The following is a 27,784-nucleotide window of genomic DNA, read 5'->3' on the forward strand; positions in this document are numbered from 1 at the left end:
TCCATCCCCCTCTCTCTCTCCATTAATCCCCATCCCCCCTCTCTCTCTCCATCCATCCCCCTCTCCTCTCTCCATTAATCCCCTCTCTCTCATCCATCCCCTCCCTCTCTCCATCCATCCCCCCTCTCAATTAATCCCCTCCATCTCCATCCCCTCTCTCTCTCTCTCTCTCCATCCATCCCCTCCCTCTCTCCATTAATCCCCCTCTCTCTCTCCATCCATCCCCTCTCCATCCCCTCTCTCTCTCTCTCCATCCATCCCCCTCCTCTCTCCATTAATCCCCCTCTCCATTAATCCCCTCTCTCTCTCCATCTCTCTCCATCCATCCCCCTCCCTCTCTCCATTAATCCCCCTCTCTCTCTCTCTCTCTCTCTCCATCCATCCCCCTCTCTCTCTCCATTAATCCCCCCTCTCTCCATTAATCCCCCTCTCTCTCTCTCTCCATCCATCCCCCTCTCTCTCTCTCTCTCTCCATCTCTCTCTCTCTCTCTCTCCATCCATCCCACTCTCTCTCCATCTATCCCCCTCTCTCCCTCACATGTGGAAAGCATTATATCCTGTCTACAGGAGCATGGCAGTGAGGGTAGTAGCAAACTGTGGATCTGGGAGGCTGGGACAGGACTGGGATCAGTGTAGGGGATCTCCTCTGTGCTGGGTGACCCAGCCTCTCTAGGGCCTGGCCCCTGTTTGCACAAAAGGGTGTTTGTTATTACAGAACCGCACACTCCGAAAGGCCTTTCTCCCTTGACAGGGGGAAGCAGGGGGAAGGGTTAGTCTAGGCTACACGCCTGTTATTTTAGCTTTTGGATGCCTGAGACCTGTTTTGTTTTTAGGGTACCTTGCATTTGCTATCCTCGTCTTCTCTTGCTCCCTCTCTAGGGGAAGAGCTAACCTCCAGTCCACCATAATTTGCCCTGCATGGGTATGATGTAGCTTGGTTATGTTATTGTATTTTAAGGAGACATTTTATTGTTTTGGGAGTGCCTGCCTTGGATTGCTACTCAATGCATTCTCCATTCTACCGCTCTTCCTGTTGTGGATTTAACACAGTGGTTTATAAGGCTAGCTGCATGTTGAGAAGCCATCATGTGTCGAGTCAGAGTGGAGTGAGTGAGTGGATCTTTGTGTCTGAGGCCTTGGTGTGGTACGTTTTATGGGGCTTCAATGTTTAGGCCATGCCACCAATGAGTTACCGTAGCAACGGACTTGAATCATTACCCTAGTGTTTCTGTACATAACTCTGTTTTAAAGAACCTAAATTGAGCTTTAGATTTGAATGTTCCAATAAACAGACTGTCTCCTCTTGTGGTTGAGTCAGAATACCATGACAACCTGAGGCATAGTTTCATCAGTACAGAAACAAATGTGGATCTAATTGCATGTGTATTTTCACACTCTCTGCACGCACAGACACATGGTTGTACACAAACACACACTAAACTGCACACACACTGTCCTGAGAGCCTCTCAATGAAGGGAGAGGAGGTGTAGATTTACCTATGTAGCCTGAGGGTTCGGTTCGTTAGTAAGATGAACCAAATTAAATTCCCTCTTGTGTCTGGTTCTAAATACAGCAGCCATTGGCTGACAGGCAGGGATCCCAAGCCATTTAATTAGACAACCGTCTCTGTCTGTGTTGCTGAATTGAAATGGAGAAGTATTAATTATCATTTGTTTCTCAGAGGTTAATTAATGTGCCATTGTGGATCGAGGTATTAATATGGATGGTTTCTTCCTCAAGCTCTCATTACTCCCAAGATATCTGCAAATCAAATGTTCTTTGTCACACGAGCGAGACGAGACGAGACGAGTTCTAAACAAGAGTTTAGATTTGAAGTCTGGTTGTTGCTGTGTTGCTGAGGGAAAGGCTTCTCTTTTAGTCTGTGTTTTTGGGGGAGATGCGATTTCTATTTGTTGCTAAAAACAGTCGTGTTCCCCCAGGAGCTTGGCTCAAACCTACTTTGTAGCCGTCAGAAAAATTGAAGGGGGGGGGGGGGGGGTGCCGAAAAAAACCTCACTTCAGAAGCAGAGCTAGGATGCCACACTCTTGGCTCCAGCCCTTTGTAGTCCAATGAGCGGAGCAGCTCTGAGAGTGGGGAGGGAAGGAGAGGAAGGAGGGAAGGAGGGGAGAGCCACAGTGTACCTGCAGCAGGCTGCAGAACCTCCCTCCACCCACCCATCTCAGCTTCCTAAAGCCTGTCTGTCCTTTCATCTGCTGCTGTTTGTACCCTGCTTGGCTCCTGTCTCTCCTGCCAGCCCCTGGGCTCCCACGCACTCCAACCCCTCCCCCACTCCGCAGAGCACATGTGAAAAATATACTTACACACACACACACGTTCATGTGCGATATGGAGGAACGTGGTGCACCACACCTAAGCAATGCGTTCATCTTCCCGTCACCCTTTCAGGTGCCAGACAGTGGGTCTGAATACCCACACTAGCATACTAAATGTTATGCCAAATAATAACATTTTATGTGCCATTTTGCAAAATAGTACTACAAATGCGCCATATAATGCACACTTGAGTTGACCCCTGACATTCATTCATTTGGAACAGTGTGTCTGATTATCAGCTGTTGTCAAACAAACATTCTACTAGATCAAACGACAAAACGATTATGCTGTTTTATGTATGTAATACGCTAGTATGTTATTCGGACTTAACCAGGGAGTGGTGCAGTTAGCCCAACGCTAACTCTCTCGTTGACGAGAGAGGAGAGAGGCTGAAGGGAAAGTGGGCTCTAGTGGGCACAGGATCACCAACACTGGACAATTGAGGAGTGGAAAAACTCTGCCTGGTCCGACAAATCCTGGTTCCTGTTGCGTCATGCTGATGGCAGAGTCAGGATTTGGTGTAATCAGCATGAGTCCATGGACCCATCCTGACTGGTGTCAACGGTACAGGCTGGTGAGACACTAAGAGAAGAACAGGCTGGAGAGACACTAAGAGAGAACCAGGCTGGTGAGACACTAAGAGAAGAACAGGCTGGAGAGACACTAAGAGAGAACCAGGCTGGAGAGACACTAAGAGAAGAACAGGCTGGAGAGACACTAAGAGAGAACCAGGCTGGAGAGACACTAAGAGAGAACCAGGCTGGAGAGACACTAAGAGAAGAACAGGCTGGAGAGACACTAAGAGAGAACCAGGCTGGAGAGACACTAAGAGAGAACCAGGCTGGTGAGACACTAAGAGAGAACCAGGCTGGTGAGACACTAAGAGAGAACCAGGCTGGTGAGACACTAAGAGAGAACCAGGCTGGTGAGACACTAAGAGAGAACCAGGCTGGTGAGACACTAAGAGAGAACCAGGCTGGTGAGACACTAAGAGAGAACCAGGCTGGTGAGACACTAAGAGAAGAACAGGCTGGAGAGACACTAAGAGAGAACCAGGCTGGAGAGACACTAAGAGAGAACCAGGCTGGAGAGACACTAAGAGAAGACCAGGCTGGAGAGACACTAAGAGAGAACCAGGCTGGAGAGACACTAAGAGAGAACCAGGCTGGAGAGACACTAAGAGAAGAACCAGGCTGGAGAGACACTAAGAGAAGAACAGGCTGGTGAGACACTAAGAGAAGAACAGGCTGGTGAGACACTAAGAGAAGAACAGGCTGGAGAGACACTAAGAGAAGACCAGGCTGGAGAGACACTAAGAGAAGACCAGGCTGGAGAGACACTAAGAGAAGACCAGGCTGGAGAGACACTAAGAGAAGAACAGGCTGGTGAGACACTAAGAGAAGAACAGGCTGGTGAGACACTAAGAGAAGACCAGGCTGGAGAGACACTAAGAGAAGAACAGGCTGGAGAGACACTAAGAGAAGACCAGGCTGGAGAGACACTAAGAGAAGAACAGGCTGGAGAGACACTAAGAGAAGAACAGGCTGGTGAGACACTAAGAGAAGACCAGGCTGGAGAGACACTAAGAGAAGAACAGGCTGGAGAGACACTAAGAGAAGAACAGGCTGGTGAGACACTAAGAGAAGAACAGGCTGGAGAGACACTAAAAGAAGAACAGGCTGGAGAGACACTAAAAGAAGAACAGGCTGGAGAGACACTAAGAGAAGACCAGGCTGGAGAGACACTAAGAGAAGACCAGGCTGGAGAGACACTAAGAGAAGACCAGGCTGGAGAGACACTAAGAGAGAACCAGGCTGGAGAGACACTAAGAGAAGACCAGGCTGGAGAGACACTAAGAGAGAACCAGGCTGGAGAGACACTAAGAGACAATGTAGTTATTTGTTGTCCGTGTGATTTATGATTGTTAAGTGTGTTTTGGTGAATGAGGCAGTGGGTGGCTTTGTTCATTCAAGAGCCCACCCTAAGCTTTGATTAGTTAAGACAAAAATAATAAAATAGCTACCAGAATACAACTTTGTTCCATTAATTTGTTTATACTTCAACAAGCTTCAAGAATGAAACCATACCCTGGTAGGATCCTGAAGTGTGGGTGTGCCTGTAGTCTGTCTCCCAATGGACTCTCTGGGTCAGGGGAGGCATTCCTCCCTGCCCAGGTCTTCGCTGTGAAAGCCACCGTGCCACGTGCAAAAACAAACAGCCTGCACTAATACATGCTATACCATCTCTAGGTTGGCTTTAAGTTTTCCAAATAACGCTGTGGGTAAAATGTGCAGCATGTTGGCTGTGTATGTCTGTTTGTTTCCCATGTTTAACTAACACATACCGGTCAGAGTGGACCTGAGCCGACCTCTTTAACTTCAGTAGAGAATGAAACTTCTTTACCTGATCCCCCTGCCAGATAGCTTTCCAGGGGTTCCTTCTACTTTAGGAACCAAGGTCAGCGTGACAAGTCTTCTCTTGATTGTGGGAGGTCGCATGATTCACGCAAAAAATGAAGTGAACTCCGGGTTAGGCAGGCGGGGTGAGGCATGCTGGGTAGTTGGTACCCATCTGGTCTGGAATGTGTCCTACAATAGGTGTGGACAGGACAGGTGTGAGTATGTATGCGGAACATGGCAGTAGAGAAACCTAAACACCTGACACACAAGTCAACATTTTTTTTAGCTTTTTAATGTATTTATTTTTACCTGGAACTAACGTGTGTGTGTGTGTGTGTGTGTGTGTGTGTGTGTGTGTGTGTGTGTAAAGCATACCAGTGCAAGTGTTTTCTTGAAGGCTTGTGTATTTTGTGTTGGTGTTAAGGTCATACAAGGACCTCTGTTATTCTCCCTGCCATGCTTATATTTTAATGCTGTAGAATATGGGTGTGAAACCTTTACAGCCACTCCTCTTGGCCACAAAGACAAACATATTTTTTTTTAATGCTAATTTCTTACAATTCTACACATTTTGACATGGGTGGAGGGAAACATGTACACTTGTAAAGCTGGTTCCTGCAATTCTACATGTTTTGACATGGGTGGAGAGAATCATGGACACGTGTAAAGCTAGTTCCTGCAATTCTACATGTTTTGACATGGGTGGAGAGAAACATGGACACTTGTAAAGCTGGTTCCTGCAATTCTACATGTTTTGACATGGGTGGAGAGAATCATGGACACGTGTAAAGCTAGTTCCTGCAATTCTACATGTTTTGACATGGGTGGAGAGAAACATGGACACTTGTAAAGCTGGTTCCTGCAATTCTACATGTTTTGTCTACACATATTGTCAATGAGCAACAAAAAATAAAACTATTTTTAAGCACAATTCTACACATACCATTTACCAATGTCATTTTCTTCTGCTGATTGACCCCAACATAACTATATCAATGGGCCCCATGCCATGTTTACAATCTTTCATTCTCCCTGACTGTCTAGTTTATATTTTGTTGATTCTTAGTTCTCAAAGATGATCTAATTTGAATATTTACTTCATATGTGGTTTTAGTCGTTTACTTGTACACTAAACCTTTTTACTAGCCCGCCGCTGCTTGTATTAATATAGGGGAAACACTGTGTTTGTGCCTGTGCTTTATGATTTGTAGAATATGATGTATCGTATGTTTCCTACGACCCAACGTTTTGAATGGGGTCAGGTGGTTTTGCAGTCAGTCAGCTTGTAGGCAGCATTTGACCAAAATGGAAAACACTAGTAAGTGGTTCTAACATGGCTGGACGGATCTATTAGAGAGTAAAGGCGCCTGTAACCAATTATCTTAAATGGACAGGAGCAGGCAGGTTCGGTTTCTGAAGGCATAACACAATCTTATTACTGTAGTTGACTTCACTTAGGAGCAATAGTATAATTCCATGAAATGGTCCATTTTAACAGTGAAACAACTCCACCAATGGCCTTTACTGGAGGGGACCTAGGAGGACATGGACTTATTCTCTCATTCTTTCCATTTAAATGTAAAGGCAGAGAAGCGTTGAAGGATGGAGTAAAGTAAATACCACAACCTAACAAGACCTTGTCAACAAATGACTGGTAATGAAGCGAGACATTCACGTCACATCAAGAGATCCTCTGAAATGAAGCAATCAGAATAAATCCATGTGTATTTGCATCGGTATGAAGAGTTTGGGCCTGATGTGATTTAGTTTTCAGCAGCAAGTCTTTCTACAGCATACTAACCCTGTTTCTCTCCTCTCTCTCCCTGCAGAGAATCTTCAACTCATTTGTGTACACAGAAAAGACCTCAAACAGAGAGACCGAGGTACAGCAGGTGAGTCACTGGGTGCTCCTTCCTGTGTGTGTGTGTGCACCCGTGCGTGTGTGTGCATAGTATGTGTGTTCGTGATTGTCTGTGCTGCAGTAAACACACAACAGTCATCAGAGGGAAAGAGGGCTTATTAAAATTCTACAGCTGCCGCCTCATCGGCTTTAAGTTCTCTTTCTGTTTTCCTCTCCTCCTCTATCCCCTCTGCTCTATCCCCTCTGCTCTATCCCCTCTGCTCTATCCCCTCTGCTCTATCCCCTCCGCTCTATCCCCTCTGCTCTATCCCCTCCGCTCTATCCCCTCTGCTCTATCCCCTCCGCTCTATCCCCTCTGCTCTATCCCCTCCGCTCTATCCCCTCTGCTCTATCCCCTCCGCTCTATCCCCTCCTCCTCTATCCCCTCTGCTCTATCCCCTCTGCTCTATCCCCTCTGCTCTATCCCCTCTGCTCTATCCCCTCCGCTCTATCCCCTCCGCTCTATCCCCTCCGCTCTATCCCCTCCGCTCTATCCCCTCTGCTCTATCCCCTCTGCTCTATCCCTCCGCTCTATCCCCTCCGCTCTATCCCTCCGCTCTATCCCCTGCTCTCTGCTCTCCCTCTGCTCTATCCCTCCGCTCTATCCCCTCCTCCGCTCTATCCCCTCCTCTATCCCCTCTGCTCTATCCCCTCTGCTCTATCCCCTCCGCTCTATCCCCTCTGCTCTATCCCCTCTGCTCTATCCCCTCTGCTCTATCCCTCCGCTCTATCCCTCCGCTCTATCCCCTCCGCTCTATCCCCTCTGCTCTATCCCCTCCGCTCTATCCCTCTGCTCTATCCCCTCTGCTCTATCCCCTCCGCTCTATCCCCTCTGCTCTATCCCCTCCGCTCTATCCCTCCGCTCCCTATCCCCTCCCTGCTCTATCCCCTCCGCTCTATCCCCCGCTCTCCCCTCTGCTCTATCCCTCCGCTCTATCCCCTCCGCTCTATCCCCTCCGCTCTATCCCCTCTGCTCTATCCCTCCGCTCTATCCCCTCTGCTCTATCCCCTCTGCTCTATCCCCTCCGCTCTATCCCTCCGCTCCCCTGCTCTATCTCTATCCCCTCCGCTCTATCCCCTCCGCTCTATCCCCTCTGCTCTATCCCCTCTGCTCTATCCCCTCTGCTCTATCCCCTCCGCTCTATCCCCTCCTCTATCCCCTCTGCTCTATCCCCTCCTATCCCCTCCGCTCTATCCCCTCTGCTCTATCCCCTCCGCTCTATCCCCTCCGCTCTATCCCTCCGCTGCTCTATCCCCTCCGCTCTATCCCCTCTGCTCTATCCCTCCGCTCTATCCCCTCTGCTCTATCCCCTCCGCTCTATCCCCTCCGCTCTATCCCCTCTGCTCTATCCCCTCTGCTCTATCCCCTCTGCTCTATCCCCTCTGCTCTATCCCCTCTGCTCTATCCTCCGCTCTATCCCCCGCCTATCCTCTGCTCTATCCCCTCCGCTCTATCCCCTCTGCTCTATCCCCTCTGCTCTATCCCCTCCTCTATCCCTCTGCTCTATCCTCTGCTCTATCCCCGCCCCTCCGCTCTATCCCCTCTGCTCTATCCCCTCTGCTCTATCCCCTCTGCTCTATCCCTCCGCTCTATCCTCCGCTCTCCCCTCTGCTCTATCCCCTCTGCTCTATCCCCTCCGCTCTATCCCCTCTGCTCTATCCCCTCTGCTCTATCCCCTCCGCTCTATCCCCTCCGCTCTATCCCCTGCTCTATCCCCCCTCCGCTCTATCCCCTCCGCTCTCCCCTCTGCTCTATCCCCCGCTCTATCCTCCGCTCTATCCCCTCTGCTCTATCCCCTCCGCTCTATCCCCTCTGCTCTATCCCCTCTGCTCTATCCCCTCCCCTCCGCTCTATCCCCTCCGCTCTATCCCCTCTGCTCTATCCCCTCCGCTCTATCCCCTCTGCTCTATCCCCTCTGCTCTATCCCCTCCGCTCTATCCCCTCCGCTCTATCCCTCTGCTCTATCCCCTCTGCTCTATCCCCTCCGCTCTATCCCCTCCGCTCTATCCCCTCTGCTCTATCCCCTCTGCTCTATCCCTCTGCTCTATCCCCGCTCTATCCCCTCTGCTCTATCCCCTCTGCTCTATCCCCTCTGCTATCCCCTCCGCTCTATCCCCTCCGCTCTATCCCCTCTGCTCTATCCCCTCTGCTCTATCCCCTCTGCTCTATCCCCTCCGCTCTATCCCCTCCGCTCTATCCCCTCTGCTCTATCCCCTCTGCTCTATCCCCTCCGCTCTATCCCCTCTGCTCTATCCCCTCTGCTCTATCCCCTCCGCTCTATCCCCTCCGCTCTATCCCCTCTGCTCTATCCCCTCCTGCACTACACAGTGTCTGTGCAGTAAGGCTTCCCTCTGACAAGGTGATGCTGAAATTGGTTCTCTCTCTACCTGAACTGTAATGCAGTATTAAAGAGTAAATACATGTCATTTCATCTCCACTCTCCCATGGTTGGTAATAAAGAGGCCACATTAGACTCCTGGCTAGATCTGTTAAAACAAGTGAATGTAATTCAACTTTATTTATCCCTTCAAGAGCTATGAAGAAAGGTGAAGCCCACTGCCCAGCCAGCTCAGTGTGTTAGCAGTACAGTGATATGTCATTGTGTTACTGTGGGCAGAGCTAATGAGCTGGCACTGTGTAGAGTAGTAGTAACCACAGCAGTCTGCTTACTGCCCATTTCTGCGCTGCAGTGGTCTGTGATATTTTCACTGTTTAGTTTGAAAGACTGGCAGTTTCCATTTCTACTGGCTCAGCATAATACAGTACAGTAGCTGGCCCTGGATCAGTTTAATCAATAAGTCATTTTATCTTTTTTGTTTTTCTGTTTCTCCCCCACAGCTACTGCTCTCATTCATCTGATCTATGGTCATTAGTTTAGTACCTGGTAATGCCCATAGGCTGTATCGATACTACCACTCCTTCTGTGTGGACATAGAAAACTGTAGGCTTTGATGCCCACATTTGGTTCCAGTATGTTGTTATTTAAAAGGTTCCAGACACCATGATAACGCGGCCTGCCAGTAGATACAGTACCTCGGTTGATAATAGTTTATCTCCTGTCCGTTTGGAGGTCGACAGGATACACCAGGATATGTTCCGTCTCTCCTCTGGGGAGATGAGATGGAGTCTGCTGTTTACTCCTCTGGGGAGATGAGATGGAGTCTGCTGTTTACTCCTCTGGGGAGATGAGATGGAGTCTGCTGTTTACTCCTCTGGGGTGATGAGATGGAGTCTGCTGTTTGCTCCTCTGGGGAGATGAGATGGAGTCTGCTGTTTGCTCCTCTGGGTTGATGAGATGGAGTCTGCTGTTTACTCCTCTGGGGAGATGAGATGGAGTCTGCTGTTTACTCCTCTGGGGAGATGAGATGGAGTCTGCTGTTTACTCCTCTGGGGAGATGAGATGGAGTCTGCTGTTTACTCCTCTGGGGAGATGAGATGGAGTCTGCTGTTTACTCCTCTGGGGAGATGAGATGGAGTCTGCTGTTTACTCCTCTGGGGAGATGAGATGGAGTCTGCTGTTTACTCCTCTGGGGTGATGAGATGGAGTCTGCTGTTTGCTCCTCTGGGGTGATGAGATGGAGTCTGCTGTTTGCTCCTCTGGGGAGATGAGATGGAGTCTGCTGTTTGCTCCTCTGGGGAGATGAGATGGAGTCTGCTGTTTACTCCTCTGGGGAGATGAGATGGAGTCTGCTGTTTACTCCTCTGGGGAGATGAGATGGAGTCTGCTGTTTACTCCTCTGGGGAGATGAGATGGAGTCTGCTGTTTACTCCTCTGGGGTGATGAGATGGAGTCTGCTGTTTGCTCCTCTGGGGAGATGAGATGGAGTCTGCTGTTTGCTCTCTGGGGAGATGAGATGGAGTCTGCTGTTTGCTCCTCTGGGGAGATGAGATGGAGTCTGCTGTTTACTCCTCTGGGGAGATGAGATGGAGTCTGCTGTTTACTCCTCTGGGGAGATGAGATGGAGTCTGCTGTTTACTCCTCTGGGGTGATGAGATGGAGTCTGCTGTTTGCTCCTCTGGGGAGATGAGATGGAGTCTGCTGTTTACTCCTCTGGGGAGATGAGATGGAGTCTGCTGTTTACTCCTCTGGGGTGATGAGATGGAGTCTGCTGTTTACTCCTCTGGGGTGATGAGATGGAGTCTGCTGTTTACTCCTCTGGGGTGATGAGATGGAGTCTGCTGTTTGCTCCTCTGGGGAGATGAGATGGAGTCTGCTGTTTACTCCTCTGGGGAGATGGAGTCTGCTGTTTGCTCATCTGGGGTGATGAGATGGAGTCTGCTGTTTGCTCCTCTGGGGTGATGAGATGGAGTCTGCTGTTTACTCCTCTGGGGTGATGAGATGGAGTCTGCTGTTTGCTCCTCTGGGGAGATGGAGTCTCCTGTTTACTCCTCTGGGGTGATGAGATGGAGTCTGCTGTTTGCTCCTCTGGGGAGATGAGATGGAGTCTGCTGTTTACTCCTCTGGGGAGATGGAGTCTGCTGTTTGCTCATCTGGGGTGATGAGATGGAGTCTGCTGTTTGCTCCTCTGGGGTGATGAGATGGAGTCTGCTGTTTGCTCCTCTGGGGAGATGAGATGGAGTCTGCTGTTTACTCCTCTGGGGAGATGAGATGGAGTCTGCTGTTTACTCCTCTGGGGAGATGAGATGGAGTCTGCTGTTTACTCCTCTGGGGAGATGAGATGGAGTCTGCTGTTTACTCCTCTGGGGAGATGAGATGGAGTCTGCTGTTTACTCCTCTGGGGAGATGAGATGGAGTCTGCTGTTTACTCCTCTGGGGAGATGAGATGGAGTCTGCTGTTTACTCCTCTGGGGTGATGAGATGGAGTCTGCTGTTTACTCCTCTGGGGTGATGAGATGGAGTCTGCTGTTTACTCCTCTGGGGTGATGGAGTCTGCTGTTTACTCCTCTGGGGAGATGAGATGGAGTCTGCTGTTTACTCCTCTGGGGAGATGAGATGGAGTCTGCTGTTTACTCCTCTGGGGAGATGAGATGGAGTCTGCTGTTTACTCCTCTGGGGAGATGAGATGGAGTCTGCTGTTTGCTCCTCTGGGGAGATGAGATGGAGTCTGCTGTTTACTCCTCTGGGGAGATGGAGTCTGCTGTTTACTCCTCTGGGGTGATGAGATGGAGTCTGCTGTTTGCTCCTCTGGGGTGATGAGATGGAGTCTGCTGTTTGCTCCTCTGGGGAGATGAGATGGAGTCTGCTGTTTGCTCCTCTGGGGAGATGAGATGGAGTCTGCTGTTTACTCCTCTGGGGAGATGAGATGGAGTCTGCTGTTTACTCCTCTGGGGAGATGAGATGGAGTCTGCTGTTTACTCCTCTGGGGAGATGAGATGGAGTCTGCTGTTTACTCCTCTGGGGTGATGAGATGGAGTCTGCTGTTTGCTCCTCTGGGGAGATGAGATGGAGTCTGCTGTTTGCTCCTCTGGGGAGATGAGATGGAGTCTGCTGTTTGCTCCTCTGGGGAGATGAGATGGAGTCTGCTGTTTACTCCTCTGGGGAGATGAGATGGAGTCTGCTGTTTACTCCTCTGGGGAGATGAGATGGAGTCTGCTGTTTACTCCTCTGGGGTGATGAGATGGAGTCTGCTGTTTGCTCCTCTGGGGAGATGAGATGGAGTCTGCTGTTTACTCCTCTGGGGAGATGAGATGGAGTCTGCTGTTTACTCCTCTGGGGTGATGAGATGGAGTCTGCTGTTTACTCCTCTGGGGTGATGAGATGGAGTCTGCTGTTTACTCCTCTGGGGTGATGAGATGGAGTCTGCTGTTTGCTCCTCTGGGGAGATGAGATGGAGTCTGCTGTTTACTCCTCTGGGGAGATGGAGTCTGCTGTTTGCTCATCTGGGGTGATGAGATGGAGTCTGCTGTTTGCTCCTCTGGGGTGATGAGATGGAGTCTGCTGTTTACTCCTCTGGGGTGATGAGATGGAGTCTGCTGTTTGCTCCTCTGGGGAGATGGAGTCTCCTGTTTACTCCTCTGGGGTGATGAGATGGAGTCTGCTGTTTGCTCCTCTGGGGAGATGAGATGGAGTCTGCTGTTTACTCCTCTGGGGAGATGGAGTCTGCTGTTTGCTCATCTGGGGTGATGAGATGGAGTCTGCTGTTTGCTCCTCTGGGGTGATGAGATGGAGTCTGCTGTTTACTCCTCTGGGGTGATGAGATGGAGTCTGCTGTTTACTCCTCTGGGGAGATGAGATGGAGTCTGCTGTTTACTCCTCTGGGGAGATGAGATGGAGTCTGCTGTTTGCTCCTCTGGGGAGATGAGATGGAGTCTGCTGTTTACTCCTCTGGGGTGATGAGATGGAGTCTGCTGTTTACTCCTCTGGGGAGATGGAGTCTGCTGTTTACTCCTCTGGGGTGATGAGATGGAGTCTGCTGTTTGCTCCTCTGGGGTGATGAGATGGAGTCTGCTGTTTGCTCCTCTGGGGAGATGAGATGGAGTCTGCTGTTTGCTCCTCTGGGGAGATGAGATGGAGTCTGCTGTTTACTCCTCTGGGGAGATGAGATGGAGTCTGCTGTTTACTCCTCTGGGGAGATGAGATGGAGTCTGCTGTTTACTCCTCTGGGGAGATGAGATGGAGTCTGCTGTTTACTCCTCTGGGGTGATGAGATGGAGTCTGCTGTTTGCTCCTCTGGGGAGATGAGATGGAGTCTGCTGTTTGCTCCTCTGGGGAGATGAGATGGAGTCTGCTGTTTGCTCCTCTGGGGAGATGAGATGGAGTCTGCTGTTTACTCCTCTGGGGAGATGAGATGGAGTCTGCTGTTTACTCCTCTGGGGAGATGAGATGGAGTCTGCTGTTTACTCCTCTGGGGTGATGAGATGGAGTCTGCTGTTTGCTCCTCTGGGGAGATGAGATGGAGTCTGCTGTTTACTCCTCTGGGGAGATGAGATGGAGTCTGCTGTTTACTCCTCTGGGGTGATGAGATGGAGTCTGCTGTTTACTCCTCTGGGGTGATGAGATGGAGTCTGCTGTTTACTCCTCTGGGGTGATGAGATGGAGTCTGCTGTTTGCTCCTCTGGGGAGATGATGGAGTCTGCTGTTTATCCTCTGGGGAGATGGAGTCTGCTGTTTGCTCATCTGGGGTGATGAGATGGAGTCTGCTGTTTGCTCCTCTGGGGTGATGAGATGGAGTCTGCTGTTTACTCCTCTGGGGTGATGAGATGGAGTCTGCTGTTTGCTCCTCTGGGGAGATGGAGTCTCCTGTTTACTCCTCTGGGGAGATGAGATGGAGTCTGCTGTTTACTCCTCTGGGGAGATGGAGTCTGCTGTTTGCTCCTCTGGGGTGATGAGATGGAGTCTGCTGTTTGCTCCTCTGGGGTGATGAGATGGAGTCTCCTGTTTACTCCTCTGGGGAGATGAGATGGAGTCTGCTGTTTACTCCTCTGGGGAGATGGAGTCTGCTGTTTGCTCCTCTGGGGTGATGAGATGGAGTCTGCTGTTTGCTCCTCTGGGGTGATGAGATGGAGTCTGCTGTTTACTCCTCTGGGAAATAGAATCAGCAGAGAGAGACAACAGCAGACAATGAGCAGCTAGTCTATGGTCAAAAGCTGCCTATAGATGGATGTATAGTTCTTTCTGCCTGTCTCTGGGTTCTCTCTACCTTTCTATCTCTGGTGTCTGTGTGTGTCTGTGTGTGTCTGTGTGTGTCTGTGTGTGTCTGTGTGTCTGTGTGTGTCTGTGTGTGTCTGTGTGTGTCTGTGTGTGTCTGTGTGTGTCTGTGTGTCTGTGTGTGTCTGTGTGTGTGTCTGTCTGTCTCTGGGGGTCTCTCTCTGTCTCTGGGGGTCTCTCTCTGTCTCTGGGGGTCTCTCTCTGTCTCTGGGGGTTTCTCTCTGTCTCTGGGGGTTTCTCTCTGTCTCTGGGGGTTTCTCTCTGTCTCTGGGGTCTCTCTCTGTCTCTGGGGTCTCTCTCTGTCTCTGGGGTCTCTCTTGTGTCTCTGGGGTCTCTCTTTGTGTCTCTGGGGTCTCTCTTTGTGTCTCTGGGGTCTCTCTTTGTGTCTCTGGGGTTTCTCTTTGTGTCTCTGGGGTTTTTCTGGGGTCTCTCGGTCTGTCTGTCTCTGGGATCTCTCAATTGGGTCTCTCGGTCTGTCTGTCTGTCTCTGGGGTCTCTGTGTGTCTCTGGGGTCTCTGTGTGTCTCTGGGGTCTCTGTGTGTCTCTGGGGTCTCTGTGTGTCTCTGGGGTCTCTGTGTGTCTCTGGGGTCTCTGTGTGTGTCTCTGGGGTCTCTGTGTGTGTCTCTGGGGTCTCTCGCTGTGTCTCTGGGGTCGTCTCTCGGTGTGTCTCTGGGGTCTCTCGCTGTGTCTCTGGGGTCGTCTCTCGCTGTGTCTCTGGGGTCGTCTCTCGGTGTGTCTCTGGGGTCTCTCTGGGTCTGTCTCTGGGGTCTCTCGGGGTCTGTCTCTGGGGTCTCTCGGTGTGTCTCTGGGGTCTCTTGGTGTGTCTCTGGGGTCTCTCGCTGTGTCTCTGGGGTCTCTCTGGGTCTGTCTCTGGGGTCTCTCGGGGTCTGTCTCTGGGGTCTCTCGGTCTGTCTCTGGGGTCTCTCGGTGTGTCTCCGGGGTCTCTCGGTGTGTCTCTGGGGTCTCTCGGTGTGTCTCTCGGTGTGTCTCTGGGGTCTCTCGGTGTGTCTCTGGGGTCTCTCGGTGTGTCTCTGGGGTCTCTCGGTGTGTGTCTCTGGGGTCTCGGTGTGTGTCTCTGGGGTCTCGGTGTGTGTCTCTGGGGTCTCTCGGTGTGTGTCTCTGGGGTCTCGGTGTGTGTCTCTGGGGTCTCGGTGTGTCTCTGGGGTCTCTCTGGGGTCTCTCTGTCTGTCTGTCTCTGGGGTCTCGGTGTGTCTCTGGGGTCTCGGTGTGTCTCTGGGGTCTCTAGGTGTGTCTCTGGGGTCTCTAGGTGTGTCTCTGGGGTCTCTAGGTGTGTCTCTGGGGTCTCTAGGTGTGTCTCTGGGGTCTCTAGGTGTGTCTCTGGGGTCTCTGGTGTGTCTCTGGGGTCTCTGGGGTCTCTAGGTGTGTCTCTGGGGTCTCTGGGGTCTCTGGGGTCTCTGTGTCTCTGGGGTCTCTGTGTGTCTCTGCGGTCTCTCTGTGTGTCTCTGGGGTCTCTCGGTGTGTCTCTGGGGTCTCTCGGTGTGTCTCTGGGGTCTCTCTGGGGTCTCTCTGTGTGTCTCTGGGGTCTCGGTGTGTCTCTGGGGTCTCGGTGTGTCCCTGGGGTCTCGGTGTGTCTCTGGGGTCTCGGTGTGTCTCTGGGGTCTCGGTGTGTCTCTGGGGTCTCGGTGTGTCTCTGGGGTCTCGGTGTGTCTCTGGGGTCTCTGGGGTCTCTAGGTGTGTCTCTGGGGTCTCTAGGTGTGTCTCTGGGGTCTCTGTGTGTCTCTGGGGTCTCTCTGTGTGTCTCTGGGGTCTCTCGGTGTGTCTCTGGGGTCTCTCGGTGTGTCTCTGGGGTCTCTCTGGGGTCTCTCTGTGTGTCTCTGGGGTCTCGGTGTGTCTCTGGGGTCTCGGTGTGTCTCTGGGGTCTCGGTGTGTCCCTGGGGTCTCGGTGTCTCTGGGGTCTCGGTGTGTCTCTGGGGTCTCGGTGTGTCTCTGGGGTCTCGGTGTGTCTCTGGGGTCTCGGTGTGTCTCTGGGGTCTCTGTGTGTCTCTGGGGTCTCTGTGTGTCTCTGGGGTCTCTGTGTGTCTCGGTGTGTCTCTGGGGTCTCTCTGTTTGTGTGTCTCTGGGGTCTCTCTGTTTGTGTGTCTCTGGGGTCTCGGTGTGTCTCGGTGTGTCTCTGGGGTCTCTCTGTTTGTGTGTCTCTGGGGTCTCGGTGTGTCTCTGGGGTCTCGGTGTGTCTCTTGGGTCTCTCTGGGGTCTCTCTGTCTGTCTGTCTCTGGGGTCTCGGTGTGTCTCTGGGGTCTCGGTGTGTCTCTGGGGTCTCTGTGTGTCTCGGTGTGTCTCTGGGGTCTCTCTGTTTGTGTGTCTCTGGGGTCTCGGTGTGTCTCTTGGGTCTCTCTGGGGTCTCTCTGTCTGTCTGTCTCTGGGGTCTCTAGGTGTGTCTCTGGGGTCTCTAGGTGTGTCTCTGGGGTCTCTAGGTGTGTCTCTGGGGTCTCTAGGTGTGTCTCTGGGGTCTCTAGGTGTGTCTCTCTCTCGGTGTGTCTCTCTCGTCTGGGGTCTCTCGGTGTGTCTCTGGGGTCTCTTCTGGGGTCTCGTGTGTCTCTGGGGTCTCTGGGGTCTCGTGTGTCTCTGGGGTCTCGGTGTGTCTCTGGGGTCTCTGTGTCTCTGGGGTCTCGTGTCTCTGGGGTCTCTCGGTGTGTCTCTGGGTGTCTCTGGGGTCTCTCGGTGTGTCTCTGGGGTCTCTGTGTGTCTCTTGGTCTCTCTGGGGTCTCTCTGTCTCTGGGGTCTCTGTGTCTCTGAGGTCTCGGTGTGTCCCTGGGGTCTCTAGGTGTGTCCTGGGGTCTCTCCCTGGGGTCTCTAGGTGTGTCCCTGGGGTCTCTAGGTGTGTCCCTGGGGTCTCTAGGTGTGTCCCTGGGGTCTCTAGGTGTGTCCCTGGGGTCTCTAGGTGTGTCCCTGGGGTCTCTAGGTGTGTCCCTGGGGTCTCTAGGTGTGTCCCTGGGGTCTCTAGGTGTGTCCCTGGGGTCTCTCTGTGTCCCTGGGGTCTCTCGGTCTCTGGGGTCTCTCGGTGTGTCTCTGGGGTCTCTCGGTGTGTCTCTGGGGTCTCTCGGTGTGTCTCTGGGGTCTCTCGGTGTGTCTCTGGGGTCTCTCGGTGTGTCTCTGGGGTCTCTCGGTGTGTCTCTGGGGTCTCTCGGTGTGTCTCTGGGGTCTCTCGGTGTGTCTCTGGGGTCTCTCGGTGTGTCTCTGGGGTCTCTCGGTGTGTCTCTGGGGTCTCTCGGTGTGTCTCTGGGGTCTCTCGGTGTGTCTCTGGGGTCTCTCGGTGTGTCTCTGGGTTCTCTAGGTGTGTCTCTGGGGTCTCTCGGTGTGTCTCTGGGGTCTCTCTGGGGTCTCGGTGTGTCTCTGGGGTCTCTAGGTGTGTCTCTGGGGTCTCTCTGTCTGTCTCTGGGGTCTCTCTGTCTGTCTCTGGGGTCTCTCTGTCTGTCTCTGGGGTCTCGGTGTGTCTCTGGGGTCTCTCTGTTTGTGTGTCTCTGGGGTCTCGGTGTGTCTCTTGGGTCTCTCTGGGGTCTCTCTGTCTGTCTCTGGGGTCTCGGTGTGTCTGGGGTCTCTAGGTGTGTCTCTGGGGTCTCTAGGTGTGTCTCTGGGGTCTCTAGGTGTGTCTCTGGGGTCTCTAGGTGTGTCTCTGGGGTCTCTGTCTGTCTCTGTCTCTGTGTGTCTCTGGTGTGTCTCTGGGGTCTCTCTGGTCTCTGTCTCTGGTGTGTCTCTGGGGTCTCTGGTGTGTCTCTGGGGTCTCGGTGTGTCTCTGGGGTCTCTGTGTGTCTCTGGGGTCTCTGTGTGTCTCTGGGGTCTCTGTGTGTCTCTGGGGTCTCTCTGTGTGTCTCTGGGGTCTCTGGTGTGTCTCTGGGGTCTCACAGTGTGTCTCTGGGGTCTCTGTGTGTCTCGGTGTGTCTCTGGGGTCTCTCTGTTTGTGTGTCTCTGGGGTCTCGGTGTGTCTCTGGGGTCTCTGTGTGTCTCTGGGGTCTCTGTGTGTCTCTGGGGTCTGTGTGTCTCTGGGGTCTCTCGGTGTGTCTCTGGGGTCTCTCGGTGTCTCTGGGGTCTCGGTGTGTCTCTGGGGTCTCTCGGTGTGTCTCTGGGGTCTCTCGGTGTGGGGGTCTCTCTGTGTCTCGGTGTGTCTCTGGGGTCTCTCGGTGTGTCTCTGGGGTCTCTGGTGTGTCTCGGTGTGTCTCTGGGGTCTCTCTGTTTGTGTGTCTCTGGGGTCTCTCGGTGTGTCTCGGTGTGTCTCTCGGTGTGTCTCTGTTTGGTGTGTCTCTGGGGTCTCTCGGTGTGTCTCTGGGGTCTCGGTGTGTCTCTTGGGTCTCTCTGGGGTCTCTCGGTGTGTCTCTGGGGTCTGTCTCTGGGGTCTCTCGGTGTCTGGGGTCTCTGGGGTCTCTGGGTGTGTCTCTGGGGTCTCTCGGTGTGTCTCTGGGGTCTCTCGGTGTGTCTCTGGGGTCTCTAGGTGTGTCTCTGGGGTCTCTAGGTGTGTCTCTGGGGTCTCTAGGTGTGTCTCTGGGGTCTCTCGGTGTGTCTCTGGGGTCTCTCGGTGTGTCTCTGGGGTCTCTCGGTGTGTCTGGGGTCTCTCGGTGTGTCTGGGGTCTCTCGGTGTGTCTGGGGTCTCTCGGTGTGTCTCTGGGGTCTCTCGGTGTGTCTCTGGGGTCTCTAGGTGTGTCTCTGGGGTCTCTAGGTGTGTCCCTGGGGTCTCTAGGTGTGTCCCTGGGGTCTCTCGGTGTGTCCCTGGGGTCTCTCGGTGTGTCCCTGGTCTGTCTCTCGGGGTGTGTCCTGGGGTCTCTCGGTGTGTCTCTGGGGTCTCTCGGTGTGTCTCTGGGGTCTCTTTCGGGGTCTCTCGGTCTGTGTGTCTCTGGGATCTCTCAGTTGGGTCTCTCGGTGTGTCTCTGGGGTCTCTCGGTGTGTCTCTGGGGTCTCTCGGTGTGTCTCTGGGGTCTCTAGGTGTGTCTCTGGGGTCTCTCGGTGTGTCTCTGGGGTCTCTCGGTGTGTCTCTGGGGTCTCTCGGTGTGTCTCTGGGGTCTCTCGGTGTGTCTCTGGGGTCTCTCGGTGTGTCTCTGGGGTCTCTAGGTGTGTCTCTGGGGTCTCTGTCTCTGGGGTCTCTCGGTGTGTCTTTGGGGTCTCTCGGTGTGTCTCTGGGGTCTCTAGGTGTGTCTCTGGGGTCTCTAGGTGTGTCTCTGGGGTCTCTAGGTGTGTCTCTGGGGTCTCTGTCTCTGGGGTCTCTCAGACCACTGAGATACACCACCTAACAGTGACATTTAAAGTAAAGGCCAGCTCGAGCTAATGGAAGGGTTTCTCTGTTTCTGTTCAGCTGTATGGAATGACCTTGATGGGCTAGTTATTTAGTAACATTCACCCAGTCTGGTACTGATCCGGGTCACAGCTCTCCTCCCTAACCCAGGCGTATTCTAGCCGGACCACACTGAACCAGAACTGCATGGTCTGAGACCAGCTGGCAAGAACTACAGCAACCACAGAGCCCAACATGTGTTATAGTGAAGGGGATAGGGGTCAGGGGAGTGAGCGCTGAGGCCTGGTAGGAGGGTGGGTGGCTGGGATTTGTGGGTAAAGAGAGGGTGGGAGGTCAGGGAGGGGAGGGTGGTTTTGGCTATGGAAAATAGTCAGACCCTAAAACTGTGCTTTGCAGTTCTTGGGTTTCTAGTTTCTCTGTAGTCATTAATGGGTATTTCTCTATTTACCCCCATTGTGGTACACACACACACACACACACACACACACACACACACACACACACACACACACACACACACACACACACACACACACACACACACACACACACACACACACACACACACACACACACACACACACACACACACACATATTACAGTCCACATTGGGGCTAATTGCTTTGTGAGCGTGCTGGTCCAGCCCAGTCTGAAGGGGTTTACAGTATGGATGAGTCCCAGATGGCGCCATCATCAGGCTACATAGTGCACTACAGTTGAACTCAGCCTTATGGCCTGTAGTCAGAAGTAGTGCACGATATAGGGAGCCATTTGGGACTGATCCTATGTATAGTATGGCTGTGACGCCGCTGGGCCTGTATAAAGCCCTACTGGGAGCAGCGGCTGTCTGATTTAATAGGAATAGCAGCTGCCTGATTAAGGGAATCGCGGTCAATGGGTCGGAGCACATTTCTCTGTTCCTGGCCTGGGCCAGGGCTGTGTTGGCAGGCATGGCTCATTATGCGATGTGGACAGACATGGCGACTGGTTGCCGTAGTAATGGTTCTGTCCTATTTTTTTTCCAGGCAGTAATTGAATGTAGTATCTTTAAAAAAACACAATTTTAGTCATTTAGCAGACTCTGGTATCCAGAGCAATTTACAGTAGCAATTAGGGTTAAGTGCCTTGCTCAAGGGCACATCGGCACATTTTTTAACTAGTCAGCCCAGGGATTCAAACCAGCGACCTTTCGGTTACAGGCCCAACACTCTTAATCGCTAGGCTACCTGCCGCCCCAGTCATGTTTCTGTGTAGGTCTAAAGCTGCTGTATGTTATGAGTTGGAGTTCGTAGTGCTGGTTTGTGTTCATTTCTAATCTGTGTTATTGTATGCAGGCTATGTCGCCTACGTGTTTCAATGCATGTGGGTGAGAGTTGCCACGGTCCCGTAGGTTCTAACTAGGTTCCCCGTGGGGGCTTTTCATTAGCTCCAGAGTAGGAACAGGTACCTGTTGTGAGGAGCTGCTGGTGCGCTGGTTATTAGTGTCCCCCAGAGGGAACCCTTTTTGTATGAGGCTCAGAGATGTGTGCACTCAGCCATGACTCCCCCTCTGAGAGCTGTAATGTATACCTAGCTTTAGCTAACACACTTACACAGGGCAGAGAGTAATGTTGAGCAAAAATGAACTGAAATCTTAGATTATTTTTAGTTTTTTAAACAACTAATTGACTGACCGGTTTGAATTCGATTTTTTTCCCTGTGACTTTTCAGTAGAGAGTTGTAGTTTCCATCAAGCCAATATTCTACATAGTTCAGCACCAAAAACGTGGTAATTAACTGCAATAACTACAATCCACTTGTCCGTTCTGTGTTTCTTTAACGCCTGCTACATAGATTAGTGTGGGGAAGCCACACGCGTGATGGAGAGAGATAGAGAGCTTTTGCTTCAAGGTACAGTGGAGCAAAAAAGTATTTAGTCAGCCACCAATTGTGCAAGTTCTCCCACTTAAAAAGATGAGGCCTGTAATTTTCATCATAGGTACACTTCAACTATGATAGACAAAATGAGGGGAAAAAATCCAGAAAATCACATTGTAGGATTTTTAATGAATTTATTTGCAAATTATGGTGAAAAATAAGTTTTTGGGCACCTGCAAACAAGCAAGATTTCTGTCTCGCACAGACCTGTAACTTCTTCTTTAAGAGGCTCCTCTGTCCTCCATTCGTTACCTGTATTAATGGCACCTATTTGAACTTGTTATCAGTATAAAATACCTCAGTCACACACCAAACTCCACTATTGCCAAGACCAAAGAGCTGTCAAAGGACACCAGAAACAAAATTGTAGACCTGCACCAGGCTAGGAAGACTGGATCTGCAATAGGTAAGCAGCTTGGTTTGAAGAAATCAACTGTGGGAGCAATTATTAAGGAATGGAAGATGTACAAGACAACTGATAATCTCCCTCGATCTGGGGCTCCACGCAAGATCTCACCGCATGGGGTTAAAATGATCACAAGAACGGTGAGCAAAAATCCCAGAACCTCACGGGGGGAATGAATTGCAGAGAACTGCAGAGAGCTGGGACCAAAGTAACAAAGCCTACCATCAGTAACACACTACGCTGCCAGAGACTCAAATCCTGCAGTGCCAGACGTGTCCCCCTGCTTAAGCCAGTACATGTCCAGGCCCGTCTGAAGTTTGCTAGAGAGCATTTGGATGATCCAGAAGAAGATTGGGAGAATGTCATATGGTCAGATGAAACCAAAATATAACTTTTTGGTAAAAACTCATGTCGTCGTGTTTGGAGGACAAAGAATGCTGAGTTGCATCCAAAGAACACTATACCTACTGTGAAGCATGGGGGTGGAAACATGCTTTGGGGCTGTTTTTCTGCAAAGGGGCCAGGACGACTGATCCGTGTAAAGGAAAGAATGAATGGGGCCATGTATCGTGAGATTTTGAGTGAAAACCTCCTTCAATCAGCAAGGGCATTGAAGGTGAAACGTGGTTGGGTCTTTCAGCATGACAATGATCCCAAACACACCGCCCGGGCAACAAAGGAGTGGCTTCGTATGAAGCATTTCAAGGTCCTGGAGTGGCCTAGCCAGTCTCCAGATCTCAACCCCATAGAAAGTCTTTGGAGGGAGTTGAAAGTCTGTGCTGCCCAGCAACAGCCCCAAAACATCACTGCTCTAGAGGAGATCTGCATGGAGGAATGGGCCAAAATACCAGCAACAGTGTGTGAAAACCTTGTGAAGACTTACAGAAAACATTTGACCTGTCATTGCCAACAAAGGGTATTTAACAAAGTATTGAGAAACTTTTGTTATTGACCGACTACTTATTCTCCACCATAATTTGCAAATAAATAAATTAAAAATCCTACAATGTGATTTTCTGGATTTTTTTCTCCTCATTTTGTCTGTCATAGTTGAAGTGTACCTATGATGAAAATTACAGGCCTCTCTCATCTTTTTAAGTAGGAGAACTTGCACAATTGGGAAATACTTTTTTGCCCCACTGTATATCTACCTGAAAATACATGATCTAAGTGATTGATAGTTGGTATTCAGCAGTCATAAAAGTATGCCTTATTTACTCCGAAGAACTACTAAAATAGTGATTTTTGTCAGACAGCCTAGACAACCGCTCTATAGAGATGAGGACTTGGAATGAAATGAAGTCACCAAATGTAATCTATACAACAACTGAAATATTTCATTAAAGTAATGTGAATAAATGGTTATTAAGTAGTCATGAGGAGTCACTACCATCATGGACTTTTATTAATAGTTGTATTCTGTGTTGTTACAGCATTCAATGCATTGCATTGTGCATTTAATAAAAAATAAAAAAAATCACAGACCATTATTTTTTGATAAATCGAACCAACCTCAAAGTACAAATCGCTCAGTACCAACACAGGGGACTCGTCAGGCTTAACACTAACCAGCAGGATTCAATTATCCGCCCTTTGTTCAGGAGGGACTAGATTTTCCTTCTTCCTTCTTGGTTTCCATGCTTTGAGCGTGTAACACAGGTTTATTCCTCACTAACCCTCCACCACCCATCATGACTTTTCCTCAACATTGACAGCTTTCACACAGAGTCTGGTTCTGAGGTCTGAGCGGCTTTGATGCTGTTCACAGATCTTTCCCTTGGTAATTCAGCCAGTATGTATGAGGACCGTGTGTGTGTGTGTGTGTGTGTGTGTGTGTGTGTGTGTGTGTGTGTGTGTGTGTGTGTGTGTGTGTGTGTGTGTGTGTGTGTGTGTGTGTGTGTGTGTGTGTGTGTGTGTGTGTGTGTGTGTGTGTGTGTGTGTGTGTGTGTGTGTGTTATACGTGCCTTGTTCAAACTGTGATTAATACAGAACGTAGTCTCTGACCTAAGAATGGGAGGGTACTCATACATGAATAGGTGTTAACTAAGGTACTTCATCTTCTGACTGAGCGTGTGCTGTAATTCTACCATGATGAGGACCTTGTGTACCATGTCATACAGAATATATCTGTGTGTGTGTGTGTGTGTAGCTTGCGAAGAAGATCCGTGAGAAGTTTAACCGCTACCTGGATGTGGTGAACAGGAACAAGCAGGTAGTGGAGGCGTCATACACAGCCCACCTGACCTCTCCTCTGAACGCCATCCAGGACTGCTGCACCATCCCCCCCTCCATGGTTGAGTGAGTATTAACCTAAACCTGATCCACAAATCCCTTATCCCCCTTCTTGTGTTTACATGTGTTTTGATCCTTTCTAGGAACACTTATCTCCATGTGTGCAGTGGTGGCGGTGAGCTGCAGTGGTGGTGGCGGTGAGCTGCAGTGGTGGTGGCGGTGAGCTGCAGTGGTGGTGGCGGTGAGCTGCAGTGGTGGTGGCGGTGAGCTGCAGTGGTGGTGGCGGTGAGCTGCAGTGGTGGTGGCGGTGAGCTGCAGTGGTGGTGGCGGTGAGCTGCAGTGGTGGTGGCGGTGAGCTGCAGTGGTGGTGGCGGTGAGCTGCAGTGGCGGTGAGCTGCAGTGGTGGTGGCGGTGAGCTGCAGCGGTAGTGGTGGTGATGAGCTGCAGCGGTAGTGGTGGTGATGAGCTGCAGCGGTAGTGGTGGTGATGAGCAGCAGCGGTAGTGGTGGTGATGAGCAGCAGCGGTAGTGGTGGTGATGAGCAGCAGTAGTAGTGGTGATGAGCAGCAGCGGTAGTGGTGGTGATGAGCAGCAGTAGTAGTGGTGGTAAGCAGTAGTAGTAGTGGTGGTGGTGGGCAGCAGTAGTGGTGGTGGTGGGCAGCAGTAGTAGTGGTGATGATGAGAAGCAGTAGTAGTGGTGGTGGTGGTGGACAGCAGTAGTAGTAGTAGTGGTGGTGGTGGGCAGCAGTGGTGGTGGTGGTGGGCAGCAGTAGTAGTAGTAGTGGTGATGAGCAGCAGCAGTAGAGGTGGTGATGAGCAGTAGTGGTGGTGATGAGCAGCAGTAGTAGTAGTGGTGATGAGCAGCAGCAGTAGTGGTGGTGATGAGCAGTAGTAGTAGTAGTGGTGATGAGCAGCAGTAGTAGTAGTGGTGATGAGCAGCAGTAGTAGTAGTGGTGATGATGAGCAGCAGTAGTAGTGGTGGTGGTGGGCAGCAGCAGTAGTAGTGGTGGTGATGAGCAGCAGCAGTAGTGGTGGTGATGAGCAGCAGTAGTAGTAGTGGTGGTGATGAGCAGCAGTAGTAGTGGTGGTGGATGGGCAGCAGCAGTAGTGGTGGTGATGAGCAGCAGTAGTAGTGGTGGTGATGAGCAGCAGCAGTAGTGGTGGTGATGAGCAGCAGCAGTAGTGGTGGTGGTGAGCAGCAGCAGTAGTGGTGGTGGTGTAGTGGTGGTGATGAGCAGCAGTAGTAGTAGTGGTGATGTAGTAGTGGTGGTGATGAGCAGCAGTAGTAGTGGTGGTGGTGGTGGGCAGGTGGTGGTGGGCAGTAGTAGTAGTGGTGGTGGTGCAGCAGTAGTAGTAGTGGTGATGAGCAGCAGTAGTAGTAGTGGTGGTGGTGGTGGGCAGCAGCAGTAGTAGTAGTGGTGATGAGCAGCAGTAGTAGTAGTGGTGATGAGCAGCAGTAGTAGTAGTGGTGATGAGCAGCAGTAGTAGTAGTGGTGATGAGCAGCAGTAGTAGTGGTGGTGATGAGCAGCAGTAGTAGTAGTGGTGATGAGCAGCAGTAGTAGTAGTGGTGATGAGCAGCAGTAGTAGTAGTGGTGATGAGCAGCAGTAGTAGTAGTGGTGATGAGCAGCAGTAGTAGTGGTGGTGATGAGCAGCAGTAGTAGTGGTGGTGATGAGCAGCAGTAGTAGTGGTGGTGATGAGCAGCAGTAGTAGTGTGGTGATGAGCAGCAGTAGTAGTGGTGGTGGTGGGCAGCAGTAGTAGTGGTGATGAGCAGCAGCAGTAGTGGTGGTGATGAGCAGCAGTAGTAGTGGTGGTGATGAGCAGCAGTAGTAGTGGTGGTGATGAGCAGCAGTAGTAGTGGTGGTGGTGGGCAGCAGCAGTAGTGGTGGTGATGAGCAGCAGTAGTAGTGGTGGTGATGGGCAGCAGCAGTAGTAGTGGTGATGAGCAGCAGTAGTAGTAGTGGTGATGAGCAGCAACAGTAGTAGTAGTGGTGGTGATGAGCAGCAGCAGTAGTAGTGGTGATGAGCAGCAGTAGTAGTAGTGGTGATGAGCAGCAGTAGTAGTAGTGGTGATGAGCAGCAGTAGTAGTGGTGATGAGCAGCAGTAGTAGTGGTGATGAGCAGCAGTAGTAGTGGTGATGAGTAGTAGTAGTGGTGATGAGCAGCAGCAGTAGTAGTGGTGATGAGCAGCAGCAGTAGTAGTGGTGGTGGTGGGCAGCAGCAGTAGTGGTGGTGATGAGCAGCAGTAGTAGTAGTGGTGAGCAGCAGTAGTAGTAGTGGTGGTGATGAGCAGCAGTAGTAGTAGTGGTGATGAGCAGCAGTAGTAGTGGTGGTGGTGCAGCAGTAGAGCAGCAGCAGTAGTGGTGGTGATGAGCAGCAGTAGTAGTAGTGGTGATGAGCAGCAGCAGTAGTAGTAATGGTGGTGATGAGCAGCAGTAGTAGTAGTGGTGGTGGTGCAGCAGTAGTAGTGGTGGTGATGAGCAGCAGTAGTAGTAGTGGTGATGAGCAGCAGTAGTAGTAGTGGTGATGAGCAGCAGCAGTAGTGGTGATGAGCAGTAGTAGTAGTGGTGATGAGCAGCAGTAGTAGTAGTGGTGATGAGCAGCAGTAGTAGTGGTGGTGATGAGCAGCAGCAGTAGTGGTGGTGATGAGCAGCAGTAGTAGTAGTGGTGATGAGCAGCAGTAGTAGTGTGGTGATGAGCAGCAGTAGTAGTGGTGATGAGCAGCAGCAGTAGTAGTGGTGATGAGCAGTAGTAGTGGTGATGAGCAGCAGTAGTAGTGGTGGTGATGAGCAGCAGTAGTAGTAGTGGTGATGAGCAGCAGTAGTAGTAGTGGTGATGAGCAGCAGTAGTAGTGGTGATGAGCAGCAGTAGTAGTGGTGGTGGTGGGCAGCAGCAGTAGTAGTAGTGGTGATGAGCAGCAGTAGTAGTAGTGGTGATGAGCAGCAGCAGTAGTGGTGATGAGCAGCAGCAGTAGTGGTGATGAGCAGCAGTAGTAGTGGTGATGAGCAGCAGTAGTAGTGGTGGTGGTGGGCAGCAGTAGTAGTGGTGAGCAGCAGTAGTAGTGGTGATGAGCAGCAGTAGTAGTGGTAGTGATGAGCAGCAGCAGTAGTAGTGGTGATGAGCAGCAGCAGTAGTGGTGGTGATGAGCAGCAGTAGTAGTGGTGGTGATGAGCAGCAGCAGTAGTAGTGGTGATGAGCAGCAGTAGTAGTAGTGGTGATGAGCAGCAGTAGTAGTAGTGGTGATGAGCAGCAGTAGTAGTAGTGGTGATGAGCAGCAGCAGTGGTGAGTAGTAGTGGTGGTGATGAGCAGCAGTAGTAGTGGTGGTGATGAGCAGCAGTAGTAGTGGTGGTGATGAGCAGCAGTAGTAGTGGTGATGATGAGCAGCAGTAGTAGTAGTGGTGGTGGGCAGCAGTAGTAGTGGTGGTGATGGGCAGCAGTAGTGGTGATGAGCAGCAGTAGTAGTAGTGGTGATGAGCAGCAGCAGTAGTAGTGGTGGTGGGCAGCAGTAGTAGTAGTGGTGATGAGCAGCAGTAGTAGTGGTGATGAGCAGCAGTAGTAGTAGTGGTGATGAGCAGCAGTAGTAGTAGTGGTGATGAGCAGTAGTAGTAGTGGTGATGAGCAGTAGTAGTAGTGGTGGTGATGAGCAGCAGTAGTAGTAGTGGTGATGAGCAGCAGTAGTAGTGGTGGTGATGAGCAGCAGTAGTGGTGATGAGCAGCAGTAGTAGTAGTGGTGGTGGGCAGCA

At 51.3% G+C, this 27,784-nt stretch overlaps 1 protein-coding gene across 2 annotated transcripts in view; it reads left to right on the forward strand.

The window, feature by feature from the left end:
* The window catches only part of cachd1 (cache domain containing 1), a 200,970-nt gene that overhangs the window by 51,453 nt on the left and 121,733 nt on the right, over window positions 1-27,784 (forward strand). For both annotated transcript variants that reach the window (XM_046300194.1, XM_046300195.1), the window contains exons 2-3: window positions 6,565-6,627; window positions 23,958-24,106. In XM_046300194.1, coding sequence (XP_046156150.1) covers window positions 6,565-6,627; window positions 23,958-24,106 — 212 coding nt within the window. The remainder of the gene's footprint in view (window positions 1-6,564; window positions 6,628-23,957; window positions 24,107-27,784) is intronic.

Source organism: Oncorhynchus gorbuscha, linkage group LG15, assembly GCF_021184085.1.
Source record: "Oncorhynchus gorbuscha isolate QuinsamMale2020 ecotype Even-year linkage group LG15, OgorEven_v1.0, whole genome shotgun sequence".
Lineage (NCBI taxonomy): Eukaryota > Metazoa > Chordata > Actinopteri > Salmoniformes > Salmonidae > Oncorhynchus > Oncorhynchus gorbuscha.